Here is a 23,283-nt window from a genome sequence, read left to right as displayed (position 1 = left end):
TCAGGCAAGCCCTGCGAGAGGAGCAGCCCCTCACCGTGCCCACAGCAAGAAAACCGAGGGACATTTGAGAAGGGAGGCGTCTGCTGGGGCTGGATAAAATCCCTAAATAAAGCTCTGAGGCTGACAAAAAGCTTTAAACCCCATTAGACGCCTCCAAAGGGAGGCACAGCAATCCCCAGCCCCGCTCCGTGGGCTCCAGGCCGGGTTTTGCCACTCGGCGCCGCTCCCCCCCCCCCGCCCAGCCCCTCAGAGCCGCATCACCTCGCGGCGCGCTGATCCCTCCGCGCCGCCGGGCCTCGCTCCCCTGCGCCCGCCCGGCGGAACAGCGGAGAAATAGTGCGCGGCGGAGTGATCCGCGCCGCGAGGGGGCGGGGCGCAGGAGGCTATATAAGGGGCGGGAGCGGCGTCTGTGGCGCAGTTGGAACCGGCTGAGGGCGGGGTGCGGCGCGCTGTGCCCGCGGGTCCTGTGGTGAGTGCTGCGCGGCCGGGCACTGCCGCGCCTCAGCGGGTGAAGGGGAAGGAAAAAGGACGTGTGTGGGGCTGGGGAGCCGGCAGAGGGCTGTGTGCGTGCTGAGGGGAGGGAGGCGAGGGTGGGGAGGCGGCGAGGAGCGGGTGGGCCGCGGGCCGGGGCGTTCCCTGCCCCCCTCGCCCCCCCTCAGCGCCAACCGTCGGCGGAGGAGGGAGGGGGGGAGGGGGCGGAGGAGGGGGCCCGGCCCGGGCAGCTGCCGGCAAAATGGCGGCCGCGCAGGCGCAACGGCCCCGCTCAAGATGGCGGAGGGCGGGCGCGCGGGGATGGAGCGGGAGGGGCCGGGAGAAGCCAAGCCCCGCCCCTCTGCGGGGTGGGCGGGGCCTCCATGGTGACGTCACGGAGCGGGGCGGGTCCTTTCGGGCTCCAAGCCCTGCGGGAGGGGGGCGCTGGGTTGCGGCCCTGAGGGGACAGTGCCTAAAGCTCGGCCTCTTATCCCTCAGGCAAACATGCAGATCTTTGTCAAGACCTTGACAGGCAAGACCATCACCTTGGAGGTCGAGCCCAGTGACACCATTGAGAATGTCAAGGCCAAGATCCAGGACAAGGAGGGCATTCCCCCGGACCAGCAGAGGCTGATCTTCGCTGGCAAGCAGCTGGAAGACGGGCGCACCCTGTCCGACTACAACATCCAAAAAGAGTCTACCCTGCATCTCGTGCTGCGCCTCAGGGGTGGCATGCAGATCTTTGTCAAGACCTTGACAGGTAAGACCATCACCTTGGAAGTTGAACCCAGTGACACCATTGAGAATGTCAAGGCCAAGATCCAGGACAAGGAGGGCATTCCCCCGGACCAGCAGAGGCTGATCTTTGCTGGCAAGCAGCTGGAAGACGGGCGCACCCTGTCCGATTACAACATCCAGAAGGAGTCCACTCTGCACTTGGTGCTGCGCCTCAGGGGCGGCATGCAGATTTTCGTGAAGACCCTGACTGGCAAGACCATCACCTTGGAGGTCGAGCCCAGTGACACCATTGAGAATGTCAAGGCCAAGATCCAGGACAAGGAAGGTATTCCCCCAGATCAGCAGAGGTTGATCTTCGCTGGCAAGCAGCTGGAAGATGGGCGCACCCTGTCCGACTACAACATCCAGAAGGAATCCACTCTCCATCTTGTGCTGCGCCTCAGGGGCGGCATGCAGATCTTTGTCAAGACCTTGACAGGCAAGACCATCACCTTGGAGGTCGAGCCCAGTGACACCATTGAGAATGTCAAGGCCAAGATCCAGGACAAGGAGGGCATTCCCCCGGACCAGCAGAGGCTGATCTTTGCTGGCAAGCAGCTGGAAGATGGGCGCACCCTGTCCGACTACAACATCCAAAAAGAGTCTACCCTGCATCTCGTGCTGCGCCTCAGGGGTGGTAACTGAACTGGAGATTTGTTGCTTGCTTCCAAGTAAAAGTTTCTCTGCACATGTTCATTCCAATAAAGTTGTTGCATCCACAAAAACAGTGTCTCTTAAATGATGTGAGAAGTTATTTCAGTCGTTTAATTGCAGTTAGGTAAGGTATAATTACATACTTTCTGAACACAAAGGTATTATAAAACGCTGTTACGCAAGGCTTACATGTGCCTGGCAAGTGTGACTAACACTTGTGACAGTGTTTTCCTGAGGTTGTGTGTTTAACTATCAGAGGAGTTCGGTGCCAGCTGCAGATGTTGTGCTGCTGGTAGCGTTGTGCAAACATGCATGTAATGGGGACATGAAACTGCAAGTCCTTCCTGAGCTGGAAGGTTTTGATAACACTGCTTTTCCTGGTGGTGGGCTGGATGCTGCCCGTGGTGTTTATGCACCGATGTCACAGCCATCAGGATGGGGATCTTCAAAGGCCAACAACAACCTCTGGCTGCTGCACGGTGAGCAGTGGTGAGAGTCAGCGGGGATCCTGCAGCCCTTGAACCAGGCGCTTGATGCTCTCTAAGCCTTTAATCAGTGACTGGGTTGACTTTATTTTTTTTTAACCCAGTTTGAGCCTATTAAGCAGACTGTAACTTCAAGAAACCCTAGCTTAAGGGCTACCTTGAGGAATGCACCTTGATCCCAGCTTTCCGTGGAGTGGAAATACTAGGGTATGAGTGAGCTGAAGTGTTAGGGAGTGGTTCTCACTCCAAGAATGCTGACGGAAGGGAAGTCTCCGCTATCCTACTTCGCAGTGAGCTGCAGGTCACGAGGAGCTGACAGCGCTGCGCTCCTGATTGGGAAATGGGCAAAAGGGCCTGGAGTTAAATAAAAAATCTGAAGTTTTCCAGGTAACACTGGGCAGTGTTAGGTGCTGGTGGGTAGAAGAGGGGGTGTTAGGAGTTGGTACAGTGGGTTCAGCTGAGCCAGACAGTGGGACTTGAAGGAATCTTACAGCACGGAGATTGGGAGGGTGGGATTCCGGGAAGGAAAGCAAGGTTTGTCCTGGGTGATGTTAATGGTCATTCATACTGGGTTGAAGGAGTGGTAGGAGAAATATTCCTGGGGCTTTGTGGTCTGTAAAGCGCGAGCTTGGGTAATCAGGGTTCGTGCTAAATGGGAGAAAGCCTTTGGACCAAATCGTGTGCCAGGTAAGCGTGCCCTGCCACCAGCGATGTCCCGGGTGTCCCTGCTGGGCTGTCCCTGGGCTCTGCCCTCGCGTGTCCCCAGCTCCAAAGGGTGATTCGCACCCCTGGGGTGGGAGCTCGCCCCGTGCAGCCGCAGGGATGGGCTGAGCTGACAGCCCCGAGCGGCTGCAAAGACACCTCGAGGTGCTCTGCTGTCTCTGCCCTCTTGACTCACTCGAACTTTAATTATTAGCAATTAAAAATCCAGCAGCCCTTCCTCAGAGCTTCGGGTGCTCTGTAATGGGGCTCCTTAAGTGCAGGTCGCTGATTTGGGGTGGGTGTATCGGTGTGAGTGAAGAGAGCTAATTAATCTGTAAAAAAATCAGGTGCTGCAGCCCGGTTAGGTTTTCCGAGGTCCCCAAGGGGGGGACCCTGCTTAGGTCCCCTTCACAGGTCGGTGAAGCTTTTCCCTGCAAATCTGACGATTAAAATAATAATAATAATAATAAAACATCTGGAACAAGAACTGATTTGAACAGTCTTTCCCTGTTCTGAACAGACAAAGAACGGCACAAAGCGTGGCCAAACCGCCACGGCTCCAGCAGTGCAGTGCAGCGCTCTGATTTATTTTCACCGCAAATAAGCGGGGAAAAAATAAAAAAAAAATAAAAAATAAACAATAACAACAAACCCCTCGGAGGCCGTACAGCCCCCGACCATCCCCGGGGGGCTGCGGCCGGTGGGGGCGGCCCGGCCCCGGTCCTTCCCCCCCCTCCCCCGGTCTCCGCCCCGCTCCCCGCCCCGCTCCCCGCCCCGCAGCCGCCGCCGGGCCCCGGCCATAAAGCGGCGGCTTCGGGCCCCGGCCCCGCTCCTTGCCCCGTTCCTCCCAGCCATGGCCGCGGCCCGGCGTAGGGCGGCGGTGGGGCTGGGGCTGGCCGGGGGACTCTGCCTGCTGCTGGGGGTCTGCCTGCTGCTGGCCGGGCCAGCCATCGTCAAGGAGCAGGTGGTCAAGGTCAGCGGGACGGGGATGGGGGCAGCACCCCCGAAATTAGTGGGGTCGGGGCTTTTGCAGCGCCCCCCGTCTTTTTGTGGGGTGCTGGGGATGGGGGGAGTGGGGCCTCCAAGGGGCTTTGGTGTCGCTCGCTGTCGCAGCTCGCTGTGGTGTCGGGGTTTTGTAGGTGGTTGCAGAGAGTGGGATGGGGCTGAGTGGGGGCTCGACCCCATTAGTAAGGGGTATAAGTGCTGAGTGGTGCTGGTGGTGCTGGGTGCTCCTTTCATACCTACACGTGTGCTTGCTCTGCCAGTACGCTTTCCCAGCTGCTGGTGGCATGGGTAGCATGCTGGGGTGCTCTGCAAAACCCCTTTATAGGGTGTTCTCTGAGACTGCGAGGTCGGAGTTGGCCCCGTGAAGAGCTGCGTGACCAACAGGAGAGGTCCTGCAGCCCCTTTGGTCCCCGTGGTTGTGGGGCTGTGCCCCGAGGTGCTGCTGTGCTCAGGAACCGCTGCGCAGAGCCCCGGGGAACAGTGAGGCTGTCCTGGCGGACAGCACACCAGTTAGTCCCAGTAGCGAGGTAGCGGGCTGTGCTGGGCAGCCCAGCTCCCCCATGCTGCTCTCCAGCCCCCTGCCCTCGGAAGGGAGAGGAGAAGACAATGGAAAGGGCTGGAGGGCTGAGATAAAGACAGGGAGATCACTCACCAATTACCATCGCAGGTAAAACAGGTGTAGCATAGGGAAATTAATATAATTTATTGCCAATAACAGGCAAGAACAATGAGAAACTAGAAGTAAATTAAAGCCACCTTCTTCCCCATCCACCCTCCTCTACCTCCTCTCCCCAAGCAGCCCAGGGAGCAGGGAACGGGGCTGCTCCCTCCCCGTGCTCCCCCCAGCATCGCTCCCAGCTCGGCTCTGCCCAGCGTTGGGTCCCTTTGGAGCCCGTGCTTGACCCGGGGCAGCTGCTGGGTTCTGCTTAGAGGCAGCCCTGCAGCTACAGGATCCTCGCTGCCCATCCCAGCGCCTGGGCTCGTCCCCAGCCAACTTTTTTTCCCCCTTGCACAGCAACCTGGCCGTTTCTCCAGGCTTGCACCTACCCAAGCCAGCCCCTAGCCGTGTGCCCCTGGCAGAGGAGGCGAACAGCGAGTGGCTGGAGCTACCCGTGCCAAAAAGTCTTTGCTGGCTTCTATTTAAATGTATCCTCCGAAAGCGCTGCTGGCTGGGCAAAGCCAACCAGGGCTTTGGCTCAAGCAGTACGGGTCAGTCTTTGTCCAATTTCATGGCCATCCGGAGCTGGTGCCTGCAAACAGAAGGCTGAAGGCACCTCTAGGACAGGGGTGATGTGCTCAGTGCAGAAAACTTCCTTTTCTTTAGATAATCTTGATTCTTTCTACCCAATTATCTAGTACCTTGCAATGAGAACAGAAGAAGGGGAAAGACCAACCTTTATTCCTCCTCAGGTCTCCCTTCGTCTCAGCTACTTGAGCTCTGCATCTTCAGCATGACCCAAAGTGTCCCAAATTTGTACACGGCAAAACTGAGCGCTGATGTCTAGGGTGGTGAGAAGTATCCAGGGGCTTGCCAAAACTCCTGGGTTGGTGTTCGGGGTGGGTGAGAGGAAGAGCGGGGCCCCGAGGGCAGGCGGGTGGAGGCTGCTTCGCCAGCCCTGCCTCGCTGAGCCCTGCACGGGAGGTGGGGATGGTTTAAAAGTGGTGGAAAACCACCTAGTGCAACGAGGCTGTAGCTTTGAAGACACATTTTTGGTTACGGAGTGTAGAGGAACTGTTGGGGGTGCCTACAGAGCTGGCCCTGCAAAACCTTGGGAGCACCTGGAGTACTGTGGACCTGCCTAAGATACAAATCCAGGCAAGAGCCCTTGTTGTCTTTGGCAGATGTTGGCAGGTTCCTTCTCCACGTGGGATCTGCCGTGTTTTCCCACCTGGAAGCCAGGACCAGACTTGCAGCGCTGTCTTTGGATGAGATGAGTGGTAATCCTTCTCTTTCAGTTCCTCAGGAACACAGAGCGGCATGGTCAGGAGATGTCAGATTTCTCAGCGACACTTTGTAACCCATCTAAGTGGAAAAAATAATCTATTTTTATTGCAGACACGTGACCGTTTTCGTGTTGACTTACAAGCAGCTTGACTCCACGGCCACCCTGTTGGGTCAATCTGGCTTAGCGGCACCCGTGAAGGAGCTGGAGCTGCTGGTTTGGATGGGACAGGGCTGAGAAAGGCAGCAGGGAGTTGGGACGCTGCTCCCTCTGCCTGTGTGCAGGTTATATAAATGCATGCTTATGCAACGAGGAGCCTGGGGAGCACCAAACAGCACAAACAAGGAAAAGAAAGCAGATGTTGTTCAGGCTCTGCTGGATGGGTAGGGGTTATAAAACAGCCTAAATAAAATCTGGGCTGCTCTTGTCCTAAAATTCCTCCTTTGTTATGAAGTCCGTGAGGCTGGCAGGGCTGAGGTTGACGTGGAGGTGGGAAGGGTTTGCTGGGGGATGGATGCAAAGATGGATCCTGCAGCTTGTGGGTGGCACAGCCTGGCCACGGGGCACCGAAGGGAAGACCTGGGGAAGTTCCTGGCAGCTTACTTCTCATCCTTGCCATAGCATCAAACGTTCAGGGCCCTACCGAGCTGCTGTGGGGCTGAGCTGCAGCTGGATAACGCTCACACGATGTCGCCAATTAGTGGATCAGATCCGCTTCCATAAGCCAGCTGGGTTCCTGAACTGTAGCAAGGGCTTGTACTTGCAGGGATAGCAAAGCTAACGGTGGAATGGACCCAAAAATAGGTAATTAAGAGGGATCAAGCTGTGGGCGTTCCAGTCCTTAAAGCAGCCCCCAGAAGGCAGGGAGGGAGCAGAGACACAAGTGGCCAGGTGCCAGCACCTGGAGGTGCTGGGGAGGAGGTGGGGGTTTGAGTTTCTGCAGGCATTTCCCAGAAAATGGGACGGTGATATGGAAAACACAATCTTGGATTGCCTTTGACCTGCTTTATGACAAATATGAGTCACCACAGGATGGCAAGTGAGGAGAAGCAAAGGCAACTTGAGCACAGTTTGGCTGCCATCGCTGTTCTCTTTCTCTGTTTTTGGGCATTTAGTGGGCCTTCCCTGCTGGTACCCAAACAGTTGTGTTGTCCAAGGACTGGTCATCTCTCCCAGCCCTTGCCTGGTTCTGGCTGTGTGGAGCTGCCAAACCTGGAGAGTGAATGGAAGCCTTAGGAGCAGGGTTTTTGTTCATGTCAGGCAAGTCAAACCTGCAGAGCTGTGAAGAATTCAGCACCGGCTTGTCTAGCACGGTGAAAGCCTCTAGCACATCGAAACGGCTTTGAAACCCTGTGGGTAGGCGTCTGGCAAGCTGAGCCTGAACATATAAGCCTACAGACATCCTGTGGCATGAATGTGGTGCTTCTGCATACATAAGTTCCCATTTTAGAACTGGCTCTGTCTGTCTGCAAAACACGCTGCGTCCTCTAGAGATCCCCTGCCAAAACTGCCTCCTTCAGCTGGGCGTGATGCTGGAAGCAAGGGAGACTGTGCTCAGCTGGGGCCACCAAGCCTCTGTCTGTTTTTCTGCAGAACGTGAGGATTGACCCCAGCAGCATCTCCTTCGGCATGTGGAAAGACATTCCGGTTCCCTTTTACCTGTCGGTGCACCTCTTCGAAGTGCTGAACCCCACTGAGGTCCTCGACGGAGCGAAGCCGATCCTGAGGCAGCGTGGGCCATACGTTTACAGGTCAGGTACTGCTTGTGGTCCGTCAGCATTGCTGGTCTGCGGCCTGCCAGGCTTCTGGCTGCTTCCTTCAGGAGGGGAGCACTGCGCTATCACACCTGGCATGAGCCTGGTGGCACGGGATTTTAAAGCAGCTCAAATGTGAAACAATTGCTCTGATTGTGCTAAAACTGCATATAGGATTGATCTAAGACTTCCCATCTAACATGATGAGATGCAGAATCTGCCTAAAATGAATGATCTGGTCACGAGAACCGGTGGGGGGCACTAAGACTTGGTTGGGTCCACCTAGAGCAGGACTCGATCCATTTGCCATGTCTAAAGATAGTTGGAGCCCCAGATGTCTCTGTGGACGTGGTATCTGAAGTAATGGGAAATGTTGAAATGAGCACGTGAGCTGACCCATAAATGACAATATTCAAGGTGCCGGTGCCTGCACATGTAGGCAAAGTCAGGTCAGCAGCCTAAGCAAGCTCATGCGGGCAGATTACTGGTCTAATCCAAAGCTGTTTGAGTAGTGCTGGGGGGAAGCCTGGCAGTATGTATATGCCCTCGTTTCCCCTCGGCTTGCCGGGTCAAACTGTAAGACCATGTGGATTCTGTATGTCGTGATCACGTCAGTCGCTTGGCTTGGGGGAAAGGCTGCACTTACACTGAATAAGAATAAACAAAAGGGGCAAAGCTTATTAATGTCCTGCTGAGCAAGATTAGTGCCCTTCCCTATCATGGACCATAAAACAGAGGCTCCACAATAAAGGACTTTGTTTCTGCGGGTGGGTTGAGCTGCAGCTCCCCAGGGAGCTGTAACCGGCTTGTGATGCTGGGGACAGCCTCGTGCCACGGCGGAGCTGCGAGGCTGGGCTGTCCCCACAGCGTGCAGCAAAGGGTGTGCTGCGCATGGGGTGCCCAGACCCAGGAACCACTCGGGAGCTCCCTGTCAGGTCTGTGTGGGCTTGACAGTGGGGCTTGTGCCATCTTGTTTGGTCCCCTCCTGCCGCGCAGGTTGCATCAGCGCGTGGGGAGGTGCGGATCTGCTTATCTGGGCATCTCGCTGGTAGGGCTGGGCTTTTCAACAGCTGTAGGAGAAGTGACAGAGGGGACTTATTCCTCCGTCAGGAACAAATGCTTTTGTGTCGTGCTTCTCAGCAGCTGGGTTTTGAGCTGGCAGGATACACGTGGTGGCTGCAGGCTGCTGCTGAATCCTATCCGTCGGGGACGCCTCATCAAAGCGCGCTGCTCACAGGCTGCAGTGCTGCCAGACACCCGGACCATGGCCTGGGTGTGCGACTGGCACCTGGCACACTGCCTCTACCACTGCCCTGAGGCTTCTTCAAGCTTGGGTTTGGTCTCCTTCCTCCGCTCAGGAACAAGGCTGGGCCTGTGCAGCCCATCCTTGCTCCACGGGCAATGCAGCGGCACTGCGCGGGGGAAGGTTCCCATGGTCCCTCCTGTCTCGTTGCAGAGAGTTCAGGTACAAAACAAACATCACATTCCATGACAATGACACCGTCTCCTACCTGGAATATCGGAAGCTCTTCTTCAGGCCGGACTTGTCCAATGGCACCGAGGACGAGTACATTGTCATGCCAAACATCCTGATGTTGGTAAGGATTTGCTCCCCGGAGAAATACTGGCTTCCGAGCTCACTGGGAGGGTGGTGATGCTCAAGGCTAACCTGAAGCTTACTTTCTTGTAGGGATTGAGTCTGGTGAAGCCGTGGGGTGGTTAAGTTTACAGAATGCAGTTTTCTGGGTGTTGGTGGTTGTGTTGGGTTGTTATGCTTCCAAAATCAGAATGTGTAGAGGGGCTGGCAAAGCAGCTGGGCTCATGACTACAACTTAGCAGAGCATCATCTGGGGAAATGAAACCTCAGTGGCTGTTGCCACGAACTGTTTCCTGTCCAAATGTGGGATAAATGGTGAGCCTCAGTCTGTCCAAAGGATTTCTGCAAAACTGAAGAGCGCTGCAGCAGAGGGAGGTTGCTGAGCACTGAAGATGTGTTGCTTTCTCTTTGGTAATACACAGCTTTTGTCTCAGAGACTGATTTCTTTCCCAGGGAGCATCTGTCATGATGGAAAACCTGCCAAACTTTGTGAAGCTTTTGCTGAGCGGGGCCCTTGCTGGCCTGAAACAGGAGGCCTTTATGAACCGGACAGTGGGGGACATCCTGTGGGGCTACGACGACCCTCTTTTAGACACAATAAATATGATTGTTCCTGGCCTGATCCCGTTCAAGGGGAAATTTGGCATGTTTGTAGGGGTAAGTAAATCTTTGCTTGGGAAGGCTAAAATCACAGGAATACTGTTCTTGCTATTGAGAATCCAGGCTGTCCCCTTCACAAACTGCTTAGAGCAGCAATGTGTGATTGATGGTTGTTGTGTAAGGCTGCCTTAATTTTCCCCTCAGGCAGAAACGTGTGTGTTGGAAGCTGTCTCTAGCAACCAAAATAAAACTTCAATAGCTTATAGTGCATGAAACACACCTAAAGATAATGAGGCATGCAAAGGTGTTAACGTATTGCAGTATTGCCACATATAATGGATTAGAAGCTAGTTTCTTCTCTCTACAGTTTAACAACTCCAATACCGGATTGTTCACTGTGTACACGGGCATGAAGAACATCAGTAGAGTTCACATGGTGGATTCGTGGAACGGGTTGAAGAAGGTAAGTGTCAGACAGCAAACCTCTAATAGGGGGACAGTGCCTGATCTCAAGCCAGATAAACAGAAAGCCGTTGCTGTTGTGTTGCTGGGTCATAGATTTGAAAGCAAATTTCTGTGGGACCTCGACTGCCACAACTTTGATTTAATGTCAAAGCAACTGCAGAATTGCCCGAAGGCAGCCAGATAGATGGCAAGAAGCTTGTCATCAGGTGTTAAGTTCTTCCATCTTGAAGGATGTTCAGTACTGCTACCTCAAGTTCCTACGGAAGGAATGGCAGAGGTGAAAGCCAGCTCTCCACCAAGCTTCCAGTACTGAGCTCCTCTCTCTGCATCCACCCTGCAGGTGAACTACTGGCGGAGCACTGGGTGCAACATGATCAACGGGACCGCGGGGGAGATGTGGCCGCCGTTCATGTCCCCGACATCGCTGGAGTTTTACAGCCCTGATGCCTGCAGGTGAGGCCACAGCAAGGCACGCTGTTGCCGTGCAGGTGGCAGGACATGCAGTGTGCATGCAGAGTACCTGTGCAACGAGGCGGAGTGCTGAGGACTAGTTTCTGTAGGTAAAGGTTCAGCTGCAGATCGGTGTTGTAGTGTCTGAGCTTTGCAAGCAGTATAGTTGTCTAGCTTCATCTTGATAATATTTCCAAATACCTTTTAGATCACCGGGGAAGCTTATATGTTGGACGAGCAGAATATAACCTGGCTAGATAAGATGTGGGAAGAGGGAGGGAGAAATAAGGGATGTCATAAGGAAATGCTGCATTAGCCATTTGACCACAGAGCTATTGCAGCAGGCTAAATGCTTGCTGAAGCAGTGCTGGGGGCTGTGCCACTGCTTCCAGGCTGCTTCATTTTTTTTGTGAATGCAATACTTTGTGGTCAGCTGTGCACATCTGTATGACACCCTGAGTTAGCTGATCGTACAGAGATTAAATATCCCCAGAGTCTGCCTTGTTCCTGTGGAAACTCCATGAGGCTGGAAGGAGGGGAAGTGAGGCAGCCAGCCTGGCACAAAGCCCTGTCCTCAGCTTGGGGAAGATAATGTTAATTTAGGCTTTGCAGTTGCTGCAAAACAAGCAAAGTGCTCGTGCTGAATAGAGAACAATGACCTCTTCAGCGAACAAGCAAAGTCAGCTGAGCCAAGCATTAGTGCAGGAATTCCTCTACACAAGAGGCATCAGCAAATACCAAAATGACCCAGAGCCAAGGACTTGCTGCAGGGAAGTTTACTAGTAATCAAAGTTTAAATACATATACATGTTGTTGAAGAACTACAGAAGTCTTTTAGGGAACGAAGTATGTTTCCTGGCAAGGCATAAAATGAAGTGGCAAGCTTAGTTTCTTGTGAGCCCAGGAGACTGCTGCAGGACAGTGCTGTGGGTGTGGGTCCTGCGGAGGAAGTGGATCTGTCTCTTCACAAGGCAGAGCAGTCTGTTCACCCCAGATTTGGCACAGCCAAAACTGCCTTGAATTCCCCTCTTCAGTCCTGGTGTCAGAAGGCAGCTATGGCAGTAAGCTGTCCCCTTGGCCTGCCTGGGATGTCTGCATCCACAAGAGTCTTGCTTGAGCATGAGGGAAGCAAACTTCCCTCCTGGAAACTTGCTTCTATCCTGGACTTCTGGTATAGATGATGCAGTGTCAAATCTCTGGTCTGTTGTACCCCAAATAAAATCTTGCTGTGTAATGTAGTTCAAAAGGTAAAATTTTCCAGTATGGAAAACGGATGACCTATATGCTGCAGCTGTGCTGCAAAACAGATTTGGTCAGTGTCCGTCCCCTGCCACAGAGCACTTCTATCTCAGAACCAGTGCTTGCACAAAGAAGGTATTATCTCTGGCAGAGCAACCGTGAGGATTAGTACATGCCCTTAAACAAATCATATCTGGATTCTGCAAACAGATTTATAAGCTTGTGTGTTTCTCTTCATAACTAGTCTTGACCAGCCCTTTATTTGTGGTTAAAACATGGAAAGCAAATGGCTTAGATACACATTCCTGATCCAAAGCTCTGTTCTGGATGTTTATCTTGATCTCAAAGTCTAAGTTACATTGCAACTGCATCTTATCCAGCGAAGATAAGAGCCCAGTTCTGGGCTGGGAACCTGTTGGCTAACCCTGATCCTTCTCCACTGAAACTCTTCCAGATCCATGACACTGGTGTATGAGCAGTCGGGGGAGTTTAAGGGTGTGCCTACCTATCGCTTCGTGGCCCCGAAAACACTCTTTGCCAATGGCACGGACTATCCCCCCAACGAAGGCTTCTGCCCCTGCAGGCAGTCCGGCATCCAGAACGTCAGCACCTGTAGGCTGAGTGAGTGCTCTCCTGTGGTTCCTCCTTGCTGTGCTAATATTAAATCCTAGAGATATGTGAGGCAAGGTTACTTGTCTAAAAACTAGCTCTACTACCTTCTGGTGTGCTGAAAGGGTACCTCTGGGGTCTGTGTGCCCTTCTCTGAGAGAAGGAGAGGGGGGAAACCCAAACTTCTGGAAACCCAAACAAGCGGCCTTGTTTGTGGGAAGGGCTGAGAGCCGGACGGGCCCATCACCTCCCCCAGGCTGGGAGCAGGCAGGCCACATAACTGCCAAACTAAATTTTAACTTTGGACAGCGAGTATAGGTCACGCAGGAGTGAGAATTCAGGCTTCAGTGCCCTAACACATGTCTGTGGACGGTGAATTGCTGCTGTGTGGAGTGGTGTATGGGGGAGAAGGAGGCTTAGACACAGGCTCTTAACCTTCCCAGTGGAATAAGCTGCCAGGAGGGAAAGAAGAACGAGGGTATAAAAGCCTGCTCAAATATTTCAAGGGCTTAAAAATGTCAACATGAAATTCTCAGGCAGGGTTGGATGGGCTTAAGGTGTCCTTGTTCTCGCCCAGATGCACCGATGTTCATCTCCCATCCTCACTTCTACAACGCCGACCCAAGCCTGGTGAACGCCGTTGAAGGCCTGAACCCCAGCAAGGAGCACCACGCGCTCTTCCTCGACGTGCACCCGGTGGGGGGCCCAGCTGTGGTCTCGTACCCTCAGAGGGGTCTCTCCTCGCACTGGGGCCGGGTCTGGGCCGAGCAGTGGGGTGGGGGAGCCCCAGTGGTGGCCTTGCTCTGCTCTCGTGGCACTGACTTGAGCAGGTTCCAGAGTGCAAAGTGGAGAGGACATGTGCAGATAAAAACGTTAAAGCCATAAACTAATTGAATAACTGGCCAGCCTTCTAGAGAATTGCAGGACTAATTATAAGCATAATTGTTTTGATAAGCGCAGTCAGCTTCTTTCCACTGACTCAGGAAGGCCCACAACACCAGGAGGTGTATTGAGCAGCAGCAGCCAGTTACACCCCAAATCTATAAACATGCCGTGCTGTGAGAGCTCTCTGGCAAAGTCTGAAGACCATTTTGCAGCTGAAGCTGTTGCCACCATTTTGGGGCTGTGTTTTTCCACCATCTCAACTTGCCTATCTGGCTGGCAGCTTCTGTACTGCGCTGCCTCTTGCATATCTAAATGTAAGGGTGAAGTCACCATGCCAGTGGTGATGTTTTGAGGTGTCTTGAGTCATGTTTGTCCCAGCTGCTGATGGGGAGGAGACTTTGGTCTCTTCCACCCAGGGCCCACTCTGCATGTGGCCATGGGTGGGACATTTCCAAACATTCAGTAATAGCTCAAGCAAGAAACCAATCTCCCTCTTGAGGCAAGGCAAGGTAAGCTTCTTACCTAGGCATTGGGTTCTCTGCTTTTCTTATCACAGTTACGGAAATCTAATTAAGTTTATTACAGTATCAAACCTATTCTGATAACAGTACAATTAAAGTCTTATCTAGCTGCAGTCTGCTTTGAACAAGCAGGGAAAATCCAATGAAAACTCTCTGCCCTTAACGTGTTGCAAAACTGCAACATCATGAGAAACCAGTGCCAAAAGACCCAACTTTGAAGTGTGGTGTTTTTGTGGTCTTTGTGTTATTGGACAGTGATAGCTGCTGATATGTAGTCCTAGTTATGAGAAACATTCATTGTCCTTTGTGTGCATGAATCTTTGCATTGGTGTATTCTCATTCTCAAACCTAGTGCAGGAAGGATGAGCAACAGAAGAGGCTCATCAGACTTAGGAAAAAACTTAAGTTTCTGTTAAAGCACTCTGCCTAGGGAATCACTTGCAGGTTGCATATGCTACTTGGTAACTTGAACTTGCTTAGGTTTGGTCCTACAAGCCTTGTGTCACATAAAGCACCTCCCTGCGTTCGTGCTGTCTGCTTGTTGAACGTGTGCTGCCTTCTGCAGCAGTCCTTTCTGTTTAGCTTAGCTTTTTGCCTTTGGACCACCCTGAGGGAACTGATTCCTTCTGGATGCTGCTGCATGCAGCTCACTGACTGGCTAGTGAGTCTTCAAATGCAGGGAACAGACCCTAAAATGCCATGGAGACATGGCTACCCCCTCCCATGGGCAGTCATCCCCAGATCTTGGGGAGCAGTACCTGGTTTACCAGTGCTGGTGGAAACCCCAGCCTTGCTCCTGGCCCCATGTGCAGCAGCTGCAGTGGATCTCTGGGTGGTCTAATTCATTGCTTTGGAAGGTGGCACCCAGAGCAGCTGTGATGGAAGGGCTGCTTTTCTGCAAAGCTCTCATGATAAATGTGGGCTGTACTGACGAACTGTTTTTCCTCTCCTGTGCAGATGACGGGCATCCCCATGAATTGCTCCATCAGGCTCCAGCTGAATCAGTACTTGAAGCAGGTGTCTGGTATAATGTAAGTGATCATCTTTTACAAATAGCCATCTCTCCCTCAAGCAGGGAGTGCTGCTGGCTCTGGGGTCACTGCAGAGCTTACTCTCCTCAAAGACGAGGCAGCTTTGACATTACCAGTTGTCACCATTGCAGAGGCCAGCTGGCTGATGTGGTGAAATGTCAGCTGCTCCAGTGACCTCGAACTGCCATCCTCTAGCAGTGCTGTGTGTGCCTGCCTGTTTGCTCAGCCCCAGCAGTGTTTTGTGCACCCGACTGGGAAGCTGATGAAATATCGATGCTCTGAATGCACTGCTCCTGGTGAGGCACAGCAACAGTTTGCCTGAATTGTGCTGCTGATCAGGAGTTACCCCCGAAACAGGGAGACCAAACATGCTCAGTTCATGGATCTGACAGTTGAATACTTCTTTTCCAAAAAGAGGCTTTCAGCTCCGTTGTGGAGATTGTCTGCTGCTATATGCAACAGAGGCAACCTTGATGCTGTGAGCTTGGCTGTATCACCCTGTAGTACCATGCAGGTGGCTGAGATATCTTGAAGCTGTGTAAAGTTCATTCCCATTCACTGAGTTAACGTACTTGGAGCCCAGATCTGGCGTGGCACTTATTGCTGCTGTTGGGCCGTTAAGCTTACAAGGAAATGTCACCTCTGCTCTTGCATGGAAGTCCCTAGATGGACCTGGTCCCTGGAGGGGAGGGAGCTCCCTGCAGCAGCAGGAATTGCTGCATCCTTGCACCAGTAACCTGACCACTGCTGGTCTGCCAGGCCCTTCTCTTTAGGAAGGATTATAGTAGCTGTGGCCTGATCAGCTGAGAATCTCAATGTGTATTTCTTTTTCCCATTCCCACAGTCAAACAGGGAAAATTACGCCAGTGGTGCTGCCGCTGCTGTGGTTCGCAGAGGTGAGCTGCCTTCCTTGACCTGTTTCTGAAGATTGTCCCGTGCAGGAAGGGGGAAACTGCATTGCTGGGGAAACTCCACTTTGATTAAAGCTTTAAGCCAGACAGACTAATTAAGCAGCCAACAGCAGGCTTTGCAATACTTGGCTGCGTGGTTAATCCCTCTGAGCTGAACAAACCCTGCACTATACTGGGTGAACTTCTGGCTCTGCCCTAGATGTGGGGTTAAATAGAGCCCAGAGCAGTGCTGGCAGCATCTGCATGCTAATGTGGGCCAGTGAGTGTGGTCCTACAGCTGAGGGCGTGTCCAGCTATTTGGTAGCAGCTTCTGGCCTTAGTAAGTCTTTCCCAAATTTGCTAATCCGTGGTGGGAGAGGAATTGCACAGATGGTGTGTCTCGGCTCTGGATGCAAGCAAAATGCCTATAACAACTTTGCTTTCTTGGGCAGAGTGGCTACATTGAAGGCTCAGTCCTAAACCAGTTTTACACCAACCTGGTGCTGATCCCATCCATCCTAGACTACCTGCAGTACATCTTCCTTGGGCTCAGCGTCCCGCTCATCATCTCAGCTGCTGTACTCGTGATGATGAGTCAGGTAAGACATTGCAGATGTCAAATGGGAAATGCTGTTAGTCAAATCAGATTTAATCGGATGATGTAGATTGGGCTGACAATCTAACAATCCTGATGAAACATTGGCTGATGCCGTGAATCTGTTACAACCTAAAGCAGAACCATGTCCTAATGCTGCCAGTATGTAACAGCAGGACTTCCTCAGCTATCAAGAAATTGGGCTGCAAGTCAATAATATAAAAGCATTTCTGGCCATCTCAGCGCACAGCACTCACTGATGTGGGCTCCCATAGGAGGAAACATTTCTCAGCTCATCCCGCTAATGAAAGAATAAGCCTAGCTCTTCAATCTGGTTTCCAAGTAAAGCAGCAAGTCTGTGCTATCACCCAAACACGTATGTCTCTGCAGGGTCCCAACCATTTTCTCATCTAATCAGAGCCTTCTCGAGGGGATGGCTACTTACGTTCAATTCGTTCACAAATGCAATGTAGTAGCTGTGTTCTTACAGAAGGGACACAGATACCGTGGCTGCTTCTCAACCCAGACCAGACTCTGTCTTTCCCTGAAACTCACTTGTTTCTCTACAAGTGAAACTGCCCAAAATAGCTGTGGAAGTTAGACCCCCCAGTCCTTTGTGGGTCTGGGCTAACCGAGAAGCCAAGACCACTGAAGGCTGCAGTGAGCTGGCAGCTTGGTGGGAGCTGCCCCATGAGGGGAGAGCAGCGTGGGGGCCTGGCTGGCACATGAGCCTGATCCATCTGGGCATAAGGCTGTGGGGACAGAATATAAAACAGCTCAAATGCTTGATGGTGATCTGTGTCTCCAGCTGCAAAACACTCATCTGATAAGAGCTAAAGCTTTTAGAGAGCTTAGTGCTGAAGTAGAGATCTAGCTCTCTACCCTAACCTATATCAAAGCAGGCTTATTTAGCTTGGCATTACAGTCAAACGGCTTGAGCTGGCTCTAAAGCTGCAGATAAGAAGAGGCTACATGCCGGGATGAAAAGGCAATGATTAGAATGAGTGGGCTGAGGTGAGAGCATGTGCGAGAGGCTGCTTTTGCTCAACCTGTAACTGCCCTCACTGAAATGCTAATACAAGCCCATTTTAAATAGCTCTAGGGTTCTCCAAGTATCACGTAATTGGATTTTTACCAAGCCTACAACTGCTTAATTGACTTAAACACATGATTCCAAATCCCCTTGTTCTTCCATGGGCTCCCCTGTGGTGTGAGAGCAATGCTAGTGGCTAGGGCTCAGTGCTAAACCCTTATTGTGCTCTGAAATGCTCAGGCTTTGAGTGTGCCGAACCTTGAGGCTCCAGTAAATACAAGTGGGCTCAGCGTAGTGCCAGCATATCTGAAAAAAGTCAGTACGTGCTGGTCAGCTGTTTCTGAGACCCGCTGCAGCCCTGGGCTGGCATTTCCTCACCCTGCCTTGTGCAAGTTTTACTTCCTGGTATCAAAGAGCTCTAAACGTGCCAGCTGGGGTCAGGAAGAAAAGCTGGCTTTAAAGTTCACTCAGAAGCAGCTGCCCAGTCTGTTTGAAATGTCCCAAACCCAGGTATAAGACAAGTGTATTTGGGTGCTCAGCCAAAGCATCATGAAGTGCTGGAACTAAAAATAAACAGCAGGAAGTGTCTGACTACCTGAAAAGTAAATAAAAAGCCTTAATGACTTTATAAATCTCAAAGGAAGCTATGCAACAGCACATTAAAGTCTCTGCCTAATGAATAGATAAGAGCTTGTAAACTGGACGACAGCAATTTGCAGCCAAGGTACGTTCCTCTGATTGAAGTGTTGCTGATCTAGTGATGATTGCTTAATCGTGCACAGTCCTCCCTCTTGGGGCAAGAGTTGATATCAGAGGGGACACTGAAGAGGGGCATTGTCCACACCTTCACGTGTCTGCCAGTGGGAAGGTCCTGCTTAATCCAGTTCCTTCCTAGAGTTTCTTGCATGTCTCTGGCTTCCAGAGGGAGCAGTGTGCTGTAAAACCAGTCCAGATGAAGTACTGTGAGACACTTAAATCTTAGTCTAGTTTACAGTGGAGCCACTTTTAAAATGCATCTGTTGGACCTGCGCTTCCAGAAGTGTGTATATTTGTTGTGCAGGCATAAAATGTGCCCAAATGCAGCATTGTAGCTCTCCTCTGCTGACATGACCTACAGCCTGTGTAATGACACACTTAAAAGGCAAACAGACCATTTTAAAACTGGCTTGATGCTGTCCGAAATCTTAAATAGGGCTTAGTTTAACCTAGATTTTGAAATCTTCATTAATAACTAGATCACAGTTAAACACTGATTGAAACTTCTTCTAAAATCTCCTCCTGAAATTGGACCCTCCATGGATTTCATGTCAAAGTGCACCATAAACTAGCCTGATTATCTTCTAGGAAAAATGCTCTTTATTTTGGAGTAGCAATAAAAAGAACTCAGACAGTAAAAAGGCCAACCAGGCCTCCTCTGCCAGAAAGCTGCCTCCAGTTAAGGTGTTGCGGGAAGCCAGACTGTAGGTGGGTACCCAGTCAAGGTAACACACTCTTCTCTCATCCTGCTTTGATTAAACTTTGTTCAAAACCAATCAAATGGAAACGTTTATGGTCCACGTGTTCCAGAGGTGTCCTCTTGGCAGTCTTTGACATAGCAGTGTTGTCTCCTGGCTTTATTATTCAGGATGAATATCTTAATACTAGCACTTACTGAGGCTGTAAGAACATGCTTATATTGTTTCTCCCTGTGTACCTGATCTAAAAATATCATCAGAGATTGAGATTAAAAAAAAAAAATAGGTTTGGTGTGAGGAAATGTTTTTCTCACGTTTTTGCCCTGCAAGTGTTTGAGATCCAGAGGTAAGTTCTTAAAAGGGCAAAACTCATTGGGGGTAAGAGAGGCACCCATCTGGTGGGTTTTGCTTTGCTTTTGCATGCAGGCTGCCTTGATGGAAAGGCTTTCAAGAGGGAGTTTTATGTATCAAATATCTGGGTTTGTATTACAGAAACACAAAGTCACAGAATCATTGAAGTTGGAAGGGATCAATGGAGGTCACCAGCAACACCCCTACCCAAGCAAGGCCACGTAGGCCTGGTTGCTCAGGGCCATGTCCAGATGTCTCAAGTATCTCGGAGATACCCCTCACTATGTGCAGCCTGTCACAGTAAAAAGAAAAAAACAAAACACAGATGTTCAGCTCAAACCTTTTGTGTTTTAGTTTGTGCCCATAATGTCTGGTCCCTGGACAGCACTGAAAAGAGCATAGCTCTGTTGTTTTCACATACTCCCTTCAGATACTTAAATATACGGGTGAGATCCCCCTGAGCCTTGTCTTCTCCCAGCTGAGCAGTCTTAACTTGGCCTTTCCTCACGTGAGATGCTCTAGTCCCTTAATCATCTTAATGGTCCTGCTTCGGACTGTCTCCAGTAGCTCCACATCTCTCTGGTTCTGGGGAGCCCAGAACTGGACGTGGCACTTCAGGTGTGTCTTGAGTGCTGAACACAGGAGAAGAATCACCTCAGGCTGCTGGCAGTACTTTGCCTGGTGCAGCCCAGGATGCCATTAGCTTTCTTCACACCAAGGGCACATGACTGGCTTGTGTTGAGCTTGGTATCTAGCCACCAGTGCCCCCAGGTCCTTTTCTGCAAAGCTGCTTTCCAGCCAGCCGCCTGCGGCTGTTCCTCCCGACATGCAGGGCTTTGCACTTGTCCTTGTTGGAGCTTGTGAGGCTCCTGTTGGCCCATTTCTCCTACCTGACAAGATCCCTCTGGCGTATCAGCAACTCCTCCCTGCCATGTGTCACCTGCAAATTGCTGAGGTTGCACTCTGCCCCTGTCATCTAGATTATTAATAAAGATCCTAAACAGGGCTGGAGCCAGGATTGACTCCTGAGGTACACCAGCAGTTACTGGCCTCTGGTAACTTTGTGTGCTGATCAGCACCCCTTGGGCCGGCCTGTTCAGCCAATTTTTAACCCACCTCATTGCCCATCCAGTTTCAATGTGAGAATCTCATAGGAGACCATGCCAAATGCCTTACTGAAGTGAAGGGAGGCAATAGCCATGCTCTGCCCTCATTTACCGAGCCAGTAATTCCATCCGATGAGGTTACCAGGTTGGGCAAAGGTGGCTTTTCCATGGCGAAGCCATGCTGACTACTCCTGATGATGTGGTGTGCCTGGAAACAGTTCCCAGTGCTTCCCAGCGTCTGAGGCGAGGCCAACTGGCCTGCGGTTCCCTGGGCCCTCCCTGCCCTACTTGAAGATAGTGACGTTTGCTTCCCTCCAGTCTTTGGGCACTTCTCCAGTCACCATGATTATTCAGAGGTTATTGAGAGTGGCCTTGTAATGCCAGCGGCACTTGTGGGTGTGTTCTGTCAGGGCTTGTGGACTTAACTTTGCTTAAATATGCTGACGTGATCCTCTTTGACTAAGGGTACGTCTGCCTTGCTCCAGGGTCTCTGGGGTTCCCTGCTTCCTTCAGCAGCAGGCCCACGTCTTCCTATTGTCACCTGTGTGCTTATAGCAGTACTTCTTACTGCTTTTGACATCCTTTGCCGGATTGAATTCCAGTTGGGTTTTGACTTTCCTAACCTCATCCCTGAATGCTGGGACAGTCTCTGTATTTCCTCCAGCTTACCTGTCTCTTCTTTCACCTTCTCTTTGTTTCTTTTTGGTATTTATACTTGGCCAGGAGCAGCTCATTCATCCATATGCTGGCCTGTGACCACGAGAAGACCCTGCCCATCTCCCTCTTGCCTTCTCTGGTGCTGCGCAGCCTGCTGGCATACCCCACTGCCCCTCTACCTGGTGACACGGCCCTTCAGGCTGGGTGTTCAGGGGTGCTACAAGTATTGGGGGACAGGAATGGGAATACCTTTATGCTATTAGAAGAGGAGATAAAAAAAGTCCTCAATTTGAGATGCCTTCAGAAAAGGGTTCTTGGCCATGTGGAAGTCCAGGGGGTTTGGGGTGCGAGTGCCCTAGGTGGGGATGTGGGTGATGCGCGTGCTGTAGGGTCTGACTGCGGCACTGCTGTGGGGTTGTGACTGCTGCTCTCTCTCCTCCCAGAGACCCACCGACGAGAAGAGCCTGTGCGACCCCACCACGCCAAGCACGCCACCCCAGGTCTCTGAGACAACACCGCTCCTACAAGACACCAGCACGTCGTGCCAGGACGCCGCCTAAGCCTGAGCTGCCGGCCCCGGCATGCTTCCAGCTGAGGCGTGCGGGGTGAGGACCACTTTGGATCCCCAGGGGTCTCTGGAAGGTGACATTGTCCTGGGCAGCTCCGCAGAGACCCTGCACTGCTCGGCAAAGCCACGGGCCTGCGCCTCTGCACCAGTGCTCCTACGCGGGGCACACAGTGAAGAATGTCCTCGTCCAGCCCCCCGAAACACAGTGTTCGAGAGCCCTTGGCCAAAAGGGGCCCGCGCTCACCGCAGTCCCCCTGTCCCTGAGGGCAGGCAGGACTGGAGACTGCTGCTGGCTGATCTGTTGTTTTGCAATTTAAAACTGCCTATTGCCAGGAATAAAAGGCACTTTAATGGGAGCCTTTAGAATAAACAAGGTTTGTATACATAGCGCTGGTGGGATTTAGTGATCTTTTTTAAAGCCACTGTTCATCTCACACAAATGGGGCTTGCTGTCCCGAAGCCACTTATGGTTTTATTGCCACTTGATGTGACCAGGCTACACCATAAATCAATTCCGGGTGCTGTCACAGCAGTCATGTCTCTCCTAAAGGCTTTCCAGGGTACCTGGAGCCTGCCCAGGTTTGCTTTTGCCTTTGCTTGTGTTGGAGAGCACAGTGGTGATTTTTAAAGCCCCTATCCTGTGCCATGACCTTCAGCTCCAGTGATTCCAGTCCAGAGCCTTTTTACTCTGGCCTGCTGGCTCTCTCCATGCTTCAGGTGACAGCAAGATGAGCCTTGCCAAAAAGCTCTTTGGCATATCAAACCCACCACATCGCTCCTGCCTGACCAGTTTTCTATGCTGTGTGCTCAGCCCTGCAGTGTCAGCTCATCCTGGCCATGCACCATCGGTGCTGTGAGGCCATCGCCTCGCTCTGCCCCTGCCACCAGCATGTGGGTGGGGAGCAGGCAGAAGCTGTGCCTCTCCTCGAGTGTTAAGGAAAATACTTCTGCTTTTGAGACAGAGGAAGCTGTGTGCAATAATGAAAGTAACAATCGCCTTAGTGGGATTTGGCAAAACTATTCCAGATTTCTGAAATGAGGTCTTGCGGGATCTGGGGCTGGATGTTAGCTGGGGATGGGGTCACCCTCTGGTGGGAAAGAAGCTCAAAGCTCAGGGCTGCTCTTTGTTAACTACCAAGCAGTAATTGTCTACATCTGCCTTCGCTGCTTCTAACCAGGAGCTGGGGTAGCCCTTGGGAAAGCCAAAGAGGACAATGCTGGTGCCTCTGGCAAGGAAAGAAGTCAGTGGGGCAGTCCTTGGTCTCTCTTGTACCAGAGAACATCTTACACATCATGTGGCATGGATGCTACTGTGAATTGGAAACCACTGCAATTGTCTAGACAGCCCTGTGACCTCCTAGGGAGGTAAACAATACTTTTCCTCTTACACCTCCGTCCCTCTTATTGGGCAGAAAGAGAACAGGCGATGAAACTACCACCA

The 23,283-nt window shown here is 51.9% G+C and overlaps 2 protein-coding genes across 3 annotated transcripts; both read left to right on the top strand.

Moving 5' to 3' along the window:
- Nucleotides 1-354: 354 nt before the first annotated feature.
- UBB (ubiquitin B) lies at nt 355-1,973 on the top strand. Of its 2 annotated transcripts, none has more exons than XM_082773898.1 (2): nt 355-469; nt 970-1,973. In XM_082773898.1, exon 2 carries the CDS (start codon nt 976-978, stop codon nt 1,891-1,893), a length of 918 nt encoding a protein of 305 aa, XP_082630024.1. In that variant the 5' UTR covers nt 355-469; nt 970-975; the 3' UTR covers nt 1,894-1,973. The 2 variants fall into 2 exon arrangements, with proteins under 2 accessions (XP_082630024.1, XP_082630025.1); XM_082773899.1 differs by lacking the exon at nt 355-469 and adding an exon at nt 540-563.
- Nucleotides 1,974-2,920: 947 nt separating this feature from the next.
- Nucleotides 2,921-22,217, top strand: SCARB1 (scavenger receptor class B member 1). The gene is made up of 12 exons (XM_082773832.1): nt 2,921-4,062; nt 7,631-7,788; nt 9,248-9,389; nt 9,842-10,045; nt 10,356-10,451; nt 10,794-10,906; nt 12,597-12,763; nt 13,329-13,447; nt 15,115-15,188; nt 16,033-16,084; nt 16,531-16,677; nt 21,718-22,217. The coding sequence occupies exons 1-12, from the start codon at nt 3,943-3,945 to the stop codon at nt 21,832-21,834; spliced, it is 1,509 nt and encodes a 502-aa protein (XP_082629958.1). The 5' UTR covers nt 2,921-3,942; the 3' UTR covers nt 21,835-22,217.
- Nucleotides 22,218-23,283: the final 1,066 nt, after the last annotated feature.

The sequence above is a fragment of the Aythya marila genome (genome assembly GCF_965140915.1).
Source record: "Aythya marila genome assembly, chromosome: 17".
In the NCBI taxonomy this organism is placed as follows: Eukaryota; Metazoa; Chordata; class Aves; order Anseriformes; family Anatidae; genus Aythya; species Aythya marila.
The sequence above is the reverse complement of the archived record's forward strand: the minus strand, read 5'-3'. Positions and strand labels throughout refer to the sequence as shown.

Coding starts and splice junctions, on each gene's coding strand:
- SCARB1 (XM_082773832.1), top strand. CDS start 3,943: ATGGCCGCGGCCCGGCGTAGGGCGGCGGTGGGGCTGGGGCTGGCCGGG. Junction 12,764..13,328: donor CGTCAGCACCTGTAGGCTGA/GTGAGTGCTCTC, acceptor GTTCTCGCCCAG/ATGCACCGATGTTCATCTCC. Junction 15,189..16,032: donor AAGCAGGTGTCTGGTATAAT/GTAAGTGATCAT, acceptor CCATTCCCACAG/TCAAACAGGGAAAATTACGC.
- UBB (XM_082773898.1), top strand. CDS start 976: ATGCAGATCTTTGTCAAGACCTTGACAGGCAAGACCATCACCTTGGAG.